This window comes from Leucoraja erinacea, chromosome 32 (assembly GCF_028641065.1).
Source record: "Leucoraja erinacea ecotype New England chromosome 32, Leri_hhj_1, whole genome shotgun sequence".
Classification (NCBI taxonomy): Eukaryota; Metazoa; Chordata; class Chondrichthyes; order Rajiformes; family Rajidae; genus Leucoraja; species Leucoraja erinaceus.
Genome location: NC_073408.1, coordinates 1,292,226 through 1,307,630, shown reverse-complemented (window position 1 = coordinate 1,307,630; position 15,405 = coordinate 1,292,226). Strand labels below are relative to the sequence as shown.

The following is a 15,405-nucleotide window of genomic DNA, read 5'->3' as shown; positions in this document are numbered from 1 at the left end:
GGAATGATGGCAATGTCGTTTGAACTACTCTTCCCATTTCCACATTGATCATCTGTCCTCGGCCTTTACTGCCACAATGAGGCCTAATGCAAACTGGAAGAATTTTACAATATTACAACCCAGTGGTTTGAATATTGAATTGACCAATTTGAGGTTACTCATTCATACCTCCCATTATGTCCCATTTGTCATCCCGACTTCTCTCTCCTTTTGTTCACCTTTTTCCATCACTTCTCCTTTGCCCACTTGGCTCCTAGTTCCTCTTTATGTGATTCCACCTATCACCTGTCAGGTCCTATCCCACCGCTCTCCTGCACTTCTAAAAACTGACCATCATTCATCTCCCCACTGTCCCCTCAGTCCTGGTGCAGGGTTTCATTGATGTGTTCATTTTTTCATTTCCTTTCCCAATTTCTGCTTGATCTGATGAGATCTGTTTTTGCTTCAGATTCCAGCATCTGCAGTCTCCTGTTTCTTTGAACTTGGGATAGGCAAATTGACCTGCTGTTCTATATTGCTGTTGAAGTAATCACCACAAAGCTACACATAGTTCCTTCCAATCTTCTGAGTTGGACAATCCAATGTTGAAAACAGTGAGGGTAATGTGACATTAACAAGTTAAGGAGGGAAGAATTCATGAGGGAATCTTGCTTCCCACCCATTGACCTGCAATTTAAAAAACTGTGTGTAGTTTAGAGATACAGCATGAAAACAGGCCCTTCGGCTCACCGAGTCTGCGCCGGCCAGCAATCCCCGCACATTAACACTATCCTTCACTCACCTACAAACCTGTACGTCTTTGGACTGTGGGAGTAAACCAGAGCTCCCGGGGAAAAACCCATGCAGATCACGGGAAGAACGTACAAACTCTGTACAGACAGCACCTGTAGTCAGGATCGAACCCAGGTCTCTCGCACTGCAAGGCAGCAACTCTACCGCTGCGCCACCATGCTGCCCATAGTGTGAGGATTGGATTGTCTTTGATATCCCATGGTTGATTACTCTTGATTCATGTTATTATTCACAAATGAGTGCTGACTTTTCTTTTGATGTCAGCCTTTGGTATGACGACCGATAGCTCAGTGTTATTGTCTTTTGCTACTCCTGTTTCTGTATGGCCAATACAAATTCCAGTCTTTCTCCCCATAGGGGTATCTTATTTATCTAAATCCAGAAGTTTTGGTTCTAAATTGAAGGGTCAAAGATGTAGAGAATGTACTACCGCCCAACACCAGAGCCAGTATAGTGGTATTCAAGAACAGATTGTCGGGTATTTCTGCCATAGCACGATAGTTGCATTCCTAAGAAACATTACATTATAAAAACAATTGTATTAGTGGGGAAAAAGGGGGGCTTGGGGATAGAGAGTTTTCGGCTCACAATGACTGCAAGATTTTCAAAACTAAGAGTTTTTAATTGTTATAAATGGATTTTGTTACTGCAAGCTAAAAATAATAATGGCTATATGTTACATTGTTTAATCGTATCAATAAGAACGATTGCTTGTCAATTTGCAATGGCCTCCCTTGGTGACATGAGCAGCCCGTGATCTTGGTATCATCACTGCAGGGAGGTTACCTGTAGACAGTTTTTCTACCCCAAGGCAGACAGCTTTTTTCTGTTTGTCAATTTCCAAAGGAATTCTTGCAGTTCTCTAGTTGCTAAATCAAAATACAAAGATTTGAGATCTTCTTTAAATATTTCTCCTCTCACCCTAAACCCGTGTCCTCTAGTTTTTAACCTCGAGCTGGAACGTCCTTCTCTCCAGAGATGCTGCCAGTCCCGCTGAGTTACTCCAGCTTTTTGTGATTATTCTAGTAAATCTCTTCTGCATTCTTTCTAATGTTACAGCATGCTTTCTATAAGGTGGGAATCAGAATGGAACACAGTATCCTAAGTGAGGCTGAACAATGCCTCTTTGCTTCTGTTAACGTTGTTCTCCTGTGCAGTGTTGTAGCTCGGTTGGAATTGTACAGCCACTCGGGTGACCATTTATTCTGGTTATGTTGCAGATTCGGTTAAAGAAGCAGTATTTGGAAAGAATCTGCTTCATTTATTGATTATTCGAAGGTCAAAGAGAATTGATCCTTGTAATTGACATTTAAGTTTGGATTTTAATGTGGAATTCTAGAAATTGTGTTTGTATCAAATTCTTCAGGTTTCAATGTCACTTACACACAATGGGGAACATCTAGAAGGGTGTCGACCCGAAACATCATCCATTCCCTCTATCCAGAGATGCTGCCTGTCCTGCTGAGTTACTCCTGCACTTTGTGCACATCTAGCACTGCTTGCTGGTCTTTTACATGCAACAATTTTATTTTTAAGCAACCCCCCTGTTTCTTTTATTAAATAGATTATATTTTTCTTTGTTGCAACCTTTTGATGCACTGAGTCATATATTGACCAGTCAGGTTCAGTCTCTAGCTTGTGCTTTGTCAGCTGATCTCAGTCAGGGTAGCTTCTAGAGCATTAAAATTGATTTTGTAGCTGTGGCTTGAAAAAGAGAGTGTTAATCAGGGGTCATGTAGGTGATCCAGTATGGCATACCAATATTTCTTCCAGGGAGCTAAAGGTCATGTTTTCACCATACTGTTTGTACATATTTTTCAGGAGTGGGGGAGGAGGCAGTGGTTGGAAGAAGAAGAACCTCTAAACTGGCACAACTTTCTACCAAATTGACTATTGCATCTCAGTGGAAAGTCTTTGACATTTTTTTTTCTGTGATTCCCTACAGTCTACAGGCATGAGTGGTTCAGATTTGTCAATAGCAGGCTACTTTATTGAAAGGTAGACACAAAATGCCGGAGTAACTCAGCAGGGCAGACAGCATTTCTGGAGAGAAGGGATGGGTGATATTTCGGGTCGAGGCCCTTCTTCAGCATTTTGTGTCTACCTTCGATTGCAGTTCTTTCCTACATATATTACTTTAATGAAAGCTTGTTTACTACACTTAAAGTTAAGGATGATTAACTTTGGGCTATTGCACAGAGCAGCTGACTATTTCCAGTATAGGTGATCATTTATGCAATTTTGAAGGTTTTAACTTTGTTCTATATATTGTGACATGCCTAAATGATTTTCTGTCAGCATGCTAAACGGTGTGTGTACTTTGCATTGTCTTCCTCACAGCCTGCTTTGGAGCTGGATGGAGTGGGCTTTGAAGAGAAATGACTGACCAGGAGAATAACAATAACATATCTAGCAACCCCTTTGCAGCACTCTTCAGTTCGGTGGCTGATGCCAAGCAATTTGCCTCTGTCCAAAAGCAGCCACCCTCAGAGGTACCAACAGGTAAGCAAACTTTATGATCTTTGAGACAGTCTGTTTCTCAGTTACACGCAGATTGTTGAAAGCAAGGTTTGCAAAACCTGTGAAGGGTAACCTCTTTGTGATCCTTAATTTCCCATCTTGGGAAATGTTAAAATATGAATTGAACATCTGTTTTAGAAAATGTAGGAAGCGAATAGACAACAGGGGCAGGAATGGCCATTCGGCCCTTCGAGCCAGTACTGCCGTTCAATGTGATCATGGCTGATCATCCCCAATCAGTACCCCGCTCCTGCCTTCTCCCCATATCCCCTGACTCTGCTATCTTTAAGAGCTCTATTTAGCTCTCTTGAAAGTATATCTTCAGACTGATGGGGGGTGGCGGGGAGAAGAAAGGAAAAAGGAGGAGGAGGAGCCTGAGGGCTGAGGGATGGGAGGAGACAGCCTGAGGGCTGAGGAAGGGGAGGAGACAGCAAGGGCTAACAAAATTGGGAGAATTCAATGTTCATGCCCGCAGGATGCAGACTCCCCAAGCGGAATATGAGGTGCTGTTCCTCCAATTTCCGGTGTTGCTCACTCTGGCCACGGTGGAGACCCAGGACAGAGAGGTCGGATGGGGAATGGGAGGGGGAGTTGAAGTGCTGAGCCACCGGGAGGTCAGGTAGGTTCTTGCGGACCGAGCGGAGGTGTTCGGCGAAACGAACACTGCAGAAGGAGTAGGTCAAATTAGCAGCCTGCCTTTTCAAGTATATACACATCGTGATATTTTTTTATGTGAATGCAAGTTGCAGGTGAAGCTCAGTCTTTGTCAAAATTTGTTCACCTGGTTTTTTTAATCTCGCATTGATTCTCAGTTATTTGATGTGTTATAGTGCCAGGATCAGGGAAGCAGTGTAGCAGGACGCATTGGTCATTTCTTGACGCATCAGTCGCGTAGTGCAAGAGTCAAACATAACAATCTGGCTGCTTGCATAGTTTTACTGATCTCAGTGTCAAATTACTCATAGTTGTGGTGTGATTCATGACAATTTGTCAGAGCTGACATGGCCAGATGGGAGATTGTAATCTTGTAATGTCTTTCCGCTGAATGGTTAGCACACAATAAAAGCTTCTCCCTGTACCTCGGCACAAGTGACAATAAACTAAACATTTGTGCTCATTGCTAATTGTTTGAGATTCCAAAGTGGTACAATATTAAACCTCCTGAAGTATCATGTGTTTCACGGTATAAAAATGTGCTGTCGTTGATTTCTATTGATGTGTTGTAACCCAAAATTTGCAATAAATCAGTGTCTGTACACTTCTCACCTGGAACTTGAGGTTTTCTCAACTGATGGTTCTGAATGTTTAACCTTTCTGGCCAATTAGTAGGCGAGGGAACATAATTTAATAAACATGGAAGTTTGCATGTTGATGTAGAATTTTAAGTATGTGTGGATTTGGAAAACTCCTGACAAGATGACTAATGTTCACACAACTGATCGAGGGGGAGGGTCTCTAATGTCCTTCTGGTAAGAGTATTCATAAGCAATCTTCAGTGCTAAACAGCAGGATAGTTGGAGAACATTGTATCATGTTTTTAAAAAGAAAGTTGCATCTGCCTCTAGAAAGCAAAGGAAGACTGATGGTTACCAGTTTGGAAAGTTATAATTAAACCTTTAAGAATCTGTATTTTCCATCAGACGGGTTTTAATTATGAGAAAGAACTCTTCTCGGAGGCAGTAAACATATTGATATTGAAAATCATTATTTTCTGTAATATTTTAGTCTTTATTTGGAGTTTGGGCATATTACTGATTTTTAAAATCTGAATTGAAGTTAGAATGGTGAAAATCAAGCAGAAGATTAGAGTGACAGGGTTTTACATCACAGAAACTGGAGCTTTGGCCCAACTTGTCTATGACAACCAATTTGCTAATCAAGCTTACCTGTGTAGAAACAAGGAACTGCAGATGCTGGTTTACAAAAAAGGAAATATAGTGCTGGAGTAACTCAGCTTGTCAGGCAGCATCTCTGAAGAACGTGGATAGGTGATACTTGTGTCGGGACCCTTCTTCACAATAATTGTAGTGGGTGGGTGGGGGGTGGAAGCGATGAGTGGAGAGAGGCAGGACAAAGCATGGTAAGTAATCGGTGAACATAGGCAAGGGGGAGGGGGATATTGATATGCAGACAAAGGTCTGAGATTAAACAGAAGGTTTAGTTTAGTTTTGAGAAACAGCATGGAAACGGGTCCTTCAGCCCACTGGGTCCGTGCCAACCAACGACTACCTATACCCTAGTTGTATCTTGCTCTCTAGAGACAATGTACAGAAGCCAATTAACCTACAAACCTGCACATGTTTGGAATGTGGGAGGAAACCAGAGCACCTGGAGAAAACCCATGCGGTCACAGGGAGAACATACAAACTCCGTACAAACAGAACCAGTAGTCGGGATCAACCCTGGGTCTCTGGCGCTGTAAGGAAAAAATCTTCTGTGCCACTGTGCTGCCGTAGTAGGTGTGAGAAATTTTTTTCTAGGTAGTGATTGCCAATGTGAAAGTTAAAGATTTGTAACTATAGGATATATGCGGAAGTGACTTCCATGGGATGGGGATACATCTGATATTGATCCTAAGTTTACTGAATATGGAAATCTTCATCCATAATTTGCACTTAATGAAGTTGGCTAACCCCGCAGAAGAACAAAGTTATGACATTTTAAACCTGAGTATTTATCTGGCAGTAAACTTCAATATTTTGTGATTGTGCAAGTGTCAAACCGTCCAAGATCTACAGAAGAAGGTTATGACAGTGAAGATTCTGACGTCAGTAGTATTGGGAGCGTCGACAATGACTCGTTTACAGACACCAACCGTGCATTTCGTTCTCAAAAGGAAATATGTGAACAACTCAACATCAACCACATGCTTCAGCGCATCTTTCTTATTACCCTTGACAACAGTGAGTATCAAGCATGCTTATCTTGTATGGACAATTTAAAGTTGATGATCCAGTGGCAGAATAACAATATATATAAAGTGTTTAACCCGAGTACTCAGAAAAGTATTCCCTGCTGTTGCTTGCACCTGTGCAAGGCTGCCAGTTTGCTGTTGAATTGGGAATACTTTTAAGCAGTGGCATTGCAATTATTAAATCAGTATATTTTAAAAGCTGAGAAATCTGCCGGTCAGTGGGTGTAAATAAATGTATTGATGTGCAGAAATGCTCTAATGTTAGTCTACTGTCCTGGCACTTAAGCTTGTGAATTAAATGTTTCTTTATGAATCCAAGCAAATGTAATTGTTACTTTTCATCTAGATTTTCAGCAGTATAATGGCAATTGCTATGAATGCGTAGTTCAGTGCTAATCCCTAAATTTGTCTATGATATTTAACCTATTCACTTTATGAAAGAATCACTTTATACTATAGGAATGGAAGCCTATATAAATAGTCCAAAATAAAATCTGAAACAGTAAGAAATACTTTACAGATCAACAACATCTGTGGGGAGAGAAACAGAGAAGCTTTGTTTTAGTCATTCACTTGCTAAGAAAACAGTTCTGCCAGACATTGCCTAATTTCAAATTCAAAAATCTGTGCAAGATGATTTGACAAGTGTAGCATTCTTGGGTGAAACACATGAGCTTGGATTCAAGCTTTCACCTATATCTTTCTTGCATATCATGCCTTGGTCTGTTATGGGACAATTGATTAAAAATAAACATTTGTGTTTCTCCTTCCACAGCCCCTCAATATTTTCAAATCCCATTCTCTTTCTTTAAACGGTTTCTCATATTCTACACCTTGCTGTACCCTCATTGTTTGCATCATGCCCTTTGATAATGTTCTATGCCGTGTTCTTGTATTCCACATCCCATCCTCAAGTTACTTGTCGTTGGTTTATGTATAGTTTCTTTATATTCTCTGTATGCAATTATTCCCTCATTTCTTTTAATTTCCCCCCCCCCCTCTTTAAATGCAATATTTTATTGTTGTTGAAGTCAACCACATGAGGTCTGTTCATTAACTCAACTTCTGATAAGTGACATTGAGATTAATATAATTATAATATATTTATAGGTGACCCAAGTTTGAAGGGAGGGAATGGAATTCCACCACGCTGTGTTTTTTTGGACGATATGGCCGTGGACCTTGATGGGCAGGACTGGCTTGACATGAAAAATGTTGAACAGGTATAAATAATTGCTAATAGTTTGTTTTTTTCACTAGGTGATTTCTTGCGGTATTTAACTAATCTCAATTACACAAGGATGATTACTTACTTATATTTGTTTTGGTCAAAACAAGATATTTTGACAAAAGCTATAAATAAGTGATAGGATTGAGAGATTCCTGCAATCAGTTGTTTCTGTTCCATGCTTGCCTTCATCGGTAAGGGTACTGAGTATAAGAATTGTAATGTGACCTTGATTCCTTGTCTCCTTTACATGAGGTGGTCTTGCCCAGTCACCTGGTTATTGAATGAAGCGAGAGTTTTATAATATCTTGCACAGGTTTCATTGAGCCATCTGGTGTACCTTTTCTCCACTGCCATTTGATTCCTTAACTCTCAAACTAGCATCCTCTATTTGTCACACCACTCGCCTCCCATTCGCATCAAGAATCTCTTTTTGCAATAAGTATTCATGGTTATGTTTGAAACTTGTTATATTCTAGAACCATCACATCTGGAAATTGTACCAACAGTGTAATCACCTTCAAAGAGAAAGCTTCTGCATTTTATATTATGATTCATTATTTTACACCACGTCTGCCACTACAAATATTGTTTCTGACAGAAGAATTTGAAATTCTTTCAGTGTTTTTACAGGATAGACATTCCCTCCTCGTAACTTGAACATCGAATTCGGGAATATCCTGTCACCTATTGGACTCCCTTCTAAACGATGCAACATCTGTTCAATAATGCAAAATGCAAAGATGAGCACAGGACACCAAGTTTGCCCTGAAAATCAAATGCTAAAATAAAAGGGAAGACAGGACAAATTCAGAAGTGGTGCACCCTTGTAGACTGTTTACAGATTCCCTTACCAGGGGAGAAGTAAAACCTCCCAGAGCAGTCATGGAAATAGCTGAAGAAATTCTACTCTAACCCTCAGAGGCTGCTCAGCAAAGCTTGAAGTGATTAACCCCTTGTATGTAATTAAAGTCCTCTTCCCTCAGGCACTTATCAAGTTTCCTTTACATATTGGAACAATACATACCACATTATGGTATATTTTTATTCCGAAAGGTAATATTTGAGAACGTTAAGATTAACTTTGTTTCTACATGAAGGTAAACACAAAATACTGGAGTAACTCAGCGGGACAGGCAGCATATCTGGAGAGAAGGAATGGGTGACGTTTTGGGTCTAGACCCTTCTTTGTTTCCACATGTATGCCATCCCATCCTATTATCCTTATCAGCCAAATGTATTCAATTTTATTATTTTATATATCTCAACTATATTCCTCTGTAGTTTTTCCTCAAATGGCCCTGACTCCTAAACAAAGCTTTTAAGGCTTTATGAAATGTTGCCTTCTCTACCGTTTTGAACTATTGCAATTTGCAGGCTAAAGTAGAATCAAACCACTGTGTAAATTTGCCAAAGTTTATTTCCATCCAGGCTATTTTACTTTTTATATTCCATCTTATAATTTCATTGATGAGAAGGAAATGAAAGTATAGTGGCTAGGTTTTTGCTTGTGGCATACTGATACCGATGAACAGGCAGCATATAATGACGACTTGGAGTCATTTTTATCCAATAGCGAAACAACTACTTCCCCCTATTTAGTGTATCTGCACTCCTTCATAATTTATTTAGTCAGGGTCTAGACCTTGCTGTAATGCCGCTATGGATTTGGCCATTAGCTTGTGTGTCCCATGATTCTGATCTGTAAATTAATGTTTCTGCATATTTAATTAGAAGGTTGGCAACAAATCTCAGTCTGCGGGTGCTATGCAGCTTCTCAAAATTGATTTCCTTTGAGGAAGAAATACCTGATGTGCATTTTCTGCTTAAATTGAATGACTGTCAAATGAGAATTTCAAACAAGCAATTTTATATAGTTGTTGAAAAATAAAATAATTCACTTCAGTTGTGCATGCCCCAATGATGAAGTCAGGTATGAAGTCACTGATTTAAAAAAACAAAAACAAAACAAGGTTTGATTTATTTTCAATGTTTGTTTAATCCCTGAGTTACTTAAGGAACCTTGTGATATGATTAAAACAATTATTTTGAGAAATTAGAAAGCACCATGCTTTATGAGCAAGTTTAAGAGCGAGAGAAGTGGAAACAATTCTAGAAACAAAAAAAACTGCAGATGCTGGTTAATACATAAAAGGACAAAAAGTGCTGGAGTAACTCAGCAGGTCAGGCACCATCTCGGAGAACACGATTGAGACCAAAAACGTCTTGTCCAGGTTCTCATGAGTTACTCCAGCACTTTGTGTCCTTTTGAGAAAAAAAATCAGTTTCAGCCTCAAATTTGTTTTTGTTTTGTTAAGAATAGAGGTACTAGTTTTGTTGTGGTGCAAATACAGTGAATGGTTTTGTTTTGGTGCAGTCCTATGTGCCTATTATGTTTTAATACAATTCAATAACTGAATTATGATTAAAGCTCAAATATTCTGTAATTAGTATTTTGTGCAATTCAGTTGTAATTTGAACTGACAGATATTATCTGGAAATGGTACCTTTAAGACTACATTACACTTGCCAAGTATTAGTAATGTTGTAAGCCAGGATCAGTATTTTTGCCTTTTATGATGGGTAAGGAATTCGGAATAATGGATGTGATGTCTATTTAGAATTTTGACCTTGTACCTTTTGACTAAAGTCAAAGATGACGAACATTAAATTTAGATTATTGTTTATTTTAACAGGCTTTGTTCAATCGAATGCTGATTCCAGAACCGGGAACTCATTTGATCTGTATGACACCGGCAAACATTATGAATGTAACCGCTGATCGAGATGCTGGAGAGAAGGAAGTCATGAAATACCTATTTGCTTGCTTCCAAAGAGTAAAAGGGGAGGTATGCACATGCAAGTGTTGCTCCTGTCTCTGGAACACAGTAATTCTCCTTTATGTCATTCAATTGACTATTTGAGAGGAATAGATCGGGTAGATGCACAGAGTTTCTTGCCCACAGTAGGTGAATAGAGGATCAGAGGAAAGAGATTTAAGGTGAAGGGGAAAGAATGCAATAGGAATCTGGGGGGTAACTTTCACACAAAGGGTGGTGGGTGCATGGAACAAGCTGCTAGAGGAGGTAGTTGAGGCTGATACTATCCCAACGTTTGAGAAACAGACAGGTACATGGATAGGACAGGCCTGGAAGAATATAGACCTGACGCAGGCAGATGGGACTAGTGTAGCTGCGACATGTTGGCCGGTGTAAGCAAGTTGGACCAAAGGGCCTGTTGCCACATTGTATGACTATTTCTCGCATGTGACTAGAAAATGAATAACAGTAGCATGTCCATTCAAAGTCATCACATTTTGGCCTCTGCCACACTGAATATTTCAGTTCACATGTGAAATCAACTTATGTACTTGACGCAGACCTTTGCCCGTGTAGGTATGGTATGGATGGAATTATTTAAAGAGGCAAATAAATGTATCAATTTCAGCCTGTAAGTTAAAATCTGTGCTGGAATCATTTTTATTATTTGAAATACTACATAATTGTACTTTTTCCTGTTCGATAGTTTGACGAAAATATATTTTCTCAATAGATTACAAAAGTCCCAGAAAACTTGTTGACTTATGCAATTCGTTGTAAGGCCCTGATTGTGTCCAATACACGCACTGCTCTTCTCACTCCTGAGATCTATGGTGATCAGAATATCTATGAACAAATACTTGAATTGCTTCTTGAAGGAGTAAGTGGACCACGTAAGTAAATATTCCAGCTGTAATATTTGTGTGAGGTGCTGAATCAGTTTGCACTATGTTTTGGTGAACGTGAAAGAATATATGTTTATACAAGAAATTGCACTTGTACAACACCTGACAAATTTGAGATATTTAGTTTAGCTTAGGGATACTGGAAATAGGCCCTTTGGCCCACCGACCATCGATCACCTGTTCACACTAGTTCCATGTTATCGCACTTTCTCATCCACTCGCTACACACCAATTTACAGAGGCCAATGAACCTACAAATCTGCACAGCTTTGGGAATGTGGGAGGAAACGAGCTCCCGGATGAAACCCATGCGGTCACAGGAGAATGTGCAAACGCCACACAGACAGCATCCGAGATTGGCATCAAATCTGGGTCTCTGGTGCTGTGCGGCAGCAGCTTTACTGCAGCACCACTGTACCGCCTAAATGTTGCAAAGTCCTCCATAGCCACTTCAGTATCTTTTGAAGTGGTTGGCATTCTAATCACAGTTACTAGTTGAATGATATACTCAGAATTGTCATTTGTCATTGCCCAAGAAATTTGGTCGCAATTGATTTAAAGTCAAAATTGCTTAGTGGGTTTGAATCGCACTAACAAGCCACATAAGCATGCAATGGGAAATTGATTGTGATCTCCATGTATGTGATGGGGTCGGCTGGACATAAAATTGTCTGAAAGAGTGTACCGACCTGAAATGTTGTCTATCAATTTTCTGCCACAGATGCTGCCTGACCTGCTGAGTTCTTCCAGCATTTATTTGCTCTAGATACAGTAATAGTGTCAGCTGGGGTGCTATGTATGATTGACATTGTTTCTGAAAAATTGGAGCCAGAATAGGTAATGTGAAAGTCGCATGGGTGAGAACAAAACCAGATCTTGGCAGAAGGAAAAGGGGCCACTGGAATGCAAGTTAAATTGATCCTTTATCTGAGCTGCTTACAAATAATTTTCCACAGAATTCATTGATAGAATCATTGTAAATTCCTCCTTTGTGGAGGGAACCCAAATCTTAATTTCCATGGTTTTGGAATGCAGCTGGATACACCTTCAGGATACACAATTCCACTGCCATGATTAAAAAAAAAAAAACAACTACAGATGCACGAAATGTGTAATAAAAACAGAAAATGTTGGAAACACATAATAGGTCAGGCAGCAACTGTGGAAAGAGAATTACCGTGATGCAAGGTTATGCACTGGTGTCCTCTCCCATTTCCAACATGCCATTTGTTGTTTGGTCAAACCATTTCAAGCCCAATCTTGGAGCAGTGTTTCCCATTGATATTATGTGTCTATATTTATTTTTTATGCACTGTACCTATTACTAATTTTGAAAAATCAATACAAAATGTTATTCATTGGCTTATTTCATGGATTGAATCACTAAAAGCATACTACTATCAAAATATTTAAAGCTGAGGGTGATAGATAGAGAAGACAGGACATTTGATAAATTTATCATATCTATTCCAGGATCTTTATGGACAGTAACAAATAATGGGGCTGGAGGGCTGAGGGGACCAATCGTGCCAATGCTCTGAAATCTGAGTATATGGATTGGATGGGAGGTCTAAGAACATTGTTTTAATGAGATTAATTGTGGACTGAAATGATGCAGATGATTATTTAACTTTCTTGTAAATAAAGACTTTAAGAAATCTTCAAATGAACATAAATGTGATTAGAAATTGGAGGCCCCAAGCATGGTGAGGTACTAAGATAGACTGTTACTACTGCCTTGAGCCTGCTAAGTGTACAGGGAAGTGGGATGAAATGTAGCTCTGGGTGTCAATGCTTCTAGCCTTACATTTGCAAAGACTCCGTCGATCAACTGTATAGAGATGTGGATAGTTATTTAATCTGTCGTGACCACCATCCAAAAACAGGAAACTGTTTCCACTATAAGAATTTATAGAACTATAATAATTGATATTTTGCAATAAATATCGTTGATGGAAAGCTTTTTAGCATTAACCATTCTACTTGTTTCAATAAAATTAATGGTGTAATCTCTACTTATACAGAGTTTGATGATGTTGCTGAGTTCATGGAAGAAGTAATAATGATGTTAAAGGAAGAAGAAGAGGTCAGGACATTCAATGAAGTTATATTTCCAGTTTTGGACGTAATACTACAACGTATTAAAGAGTTGGATCTCTGCCACGCAATGCTCTACAGCTATCTGGATGTCCTCATTTATTTCACCCGGCAGTTTGACCTAGCAAAAGTAAGAAATCCTTAAAATTCTATCCTGAATCCTATTGGTTTGCCATGGTCACCTGTAGTGGAGTTTCTATCAGCTTGATGTAGAATGTAATGAATGCATATTATAGTCTGTTAGCTGCCCTTCCCATGTACCATTCAGTTTAGTTGTTAAAACATTTGTAATGTTGTCAAGTCAAGTCAATTTTATTTCTATAACACATTTAAAAACAACTCTCGTTGACCAAAAGTGCTTTACATTAGTGCAGGTACTAACGTGCTACAAACCGTGGCACAGAGATCAACAATACATACATAAATACATACATATAGCGCTCCCTCAGAGGACCTCAAGAAAGGCTTGAGTGTAGAAATAAGTTTTAATTCTAGACAAAAGAGTTGATGGAGGGGGCAGTTCTTATGGGAAGAGAGATGCTGTTCCATAGTCTAGGTGCTGCAACTGCAAAAGCGCGGTCGCCCCAGAGCTTATGCATAGACCAGATGGTCAGTAACCCCGAGTCGGCCGATCTGAGGGACCTGGAGGTGGTGTGGTGGGTAAGCAGATTTTTGATGTAGGTGGGGGGCAAGCCCGTTAAGGGCTTTGTAGACATAAAGAAGGAGCTTGAAATTAATTCGGAACCGCACTGGGAGCCACTGGAGAGAGGCCAGAATCGCGGTGATGTGGTCCCTTTTTTGGGTGCCCATCAGGAGTCTCGCTGCGGCGTTTTGGACCAATTGCAGGCGGGACAGGGATGATTGGCTGATGCCAGTGTAGATGGGAATTGCAGTAATCAAGGCGGGAAGAGATAAATGAGTGGATGATCAGTGAAGATCAGCAGACGTGATATGAGAAGACACATGACTAAAACAAAATCATTATTTTGTGCTACTATCCCATCTTACATAGTGGGGACAATATCACCCAGTAATTCAGATTAAAATGTGATACAATGTGTTTGAAGGAAGGGTGAGTTTCAATCCTGTTTTCAGTGAATCTTTAAATAAAACTAAAGATTTAAGTTTAAGCAATCAAGGTGCTTCTGGACAATGTGGAGTATGGGATGGGTAATTGTTTGCAAAGTGTGTTCAGCATGGAAACGGGCCTTTTAGCCCACCAAGTCCATACCGATTACTCGTTAAAGCTAATTCTGTTATCCTGGTTACCTATTCACTCATTACCTAGTTGGGGCAATTTACAGAGACCAATAAACCTACATACCCGCATGTTGAGGGATGTGGGAAGAAACCCATGTGGTCACAGATAAAATGTGCCAACTCCACGCTGACAGCACCCAAGGTCAGGATTGAACCCAGGTCTCTGGCACTGTGAGGTAGCAGCTTTACCAGTTGCATGACTGTGCCACCACACTGTTTTGATGCTGATTCGTTTGAATGGTAAAATTAGCTCAAGACAAAACACCTTTTCTGTTCCGTTGTGCTGCAGCTACAAAATCTGCAAAATGACCTTTGAAAATGACCTCGTGGAGTGTTAATCATTTCTTCAGAGTTTAACCAAGAATAGCTTGCATGACGAAAGTTGCCTTCAAAATGTACCAGTCAGCGTGGCTTTATTGTCTTACCTTGCTCAGCCCTCAAGTTGCTGACTTGGATTGGGGGACTGGTTCCATGGCTGCCAGCTGCCCTCTGCCACTTACCTCAAATGGTTGTATTTTTAATATATGAAACTATGCTGCACTACAGCACAACTGATGTCTCTCCTATCCTCATTCAATCTTGCGCACCCTTGTAAGCACACCCTCTCTCCCATTCTCAAGATTTTAAATGTGCATTTTCCACCTGGGGAAACATTGATGGGAGCAAAAATTCTGTTTTTCTTGATATTTTGCTATCCTTTTCGGAGATCTTGCGAAAATCCTTATAATTCTGTAATGGATCGTGGGGGTCTGGCAGTTGATATCAACATGTTTTAAAGTTTTTTAAATGTGTTATGTTGTAGCTGCTGATTATCTATAATACATTTACGTTTAAGTTGATGTCATTTGTTTTAATATTGAAATTTAATAT

General features: G+C 39.8%; 1 protein-coding gene across 1 annotated transcript in view; it reads left to right on the top strand.

Moving 5' to 3' along the window:
• ube4a (ubiquitination factor E4A (UFD2 homolog, yeast)) overlaps positions 1-15,405 on the top strand; it is a 34,581-nt gene that overhangs the window by 1,593 nt on the left and 17,583 nt on the right. Inside the window, exons 2-7 of the mRNA XM_055660537.1 lie at positions 3,133-3,294; positions 6,027-6,215; positions 7,337-7,449; positions 10,151-10,303; positions 11,007-11,166; positions 13,203-13,405. Of these exons, the coding sequence (XP_055516512.1) occupies positions 3,171-3,294; positions 6,027-6,215; positions 7,337-7,449; positions 10,151-10,303; positions 11,007-11,166; positions 13,203-13,405 (942 nt within the window). The 5' untranslated portion in view covers positions 3,133-3,170. The remainder of the gene's footprint in view (positions 1-3,132; positions 3,295-6,026; positions 6,216-7,336; positions 7,450-10,150; positions 10,304-11,006; positions 11,167-13,202; positions 13,406-15,405) is intronic.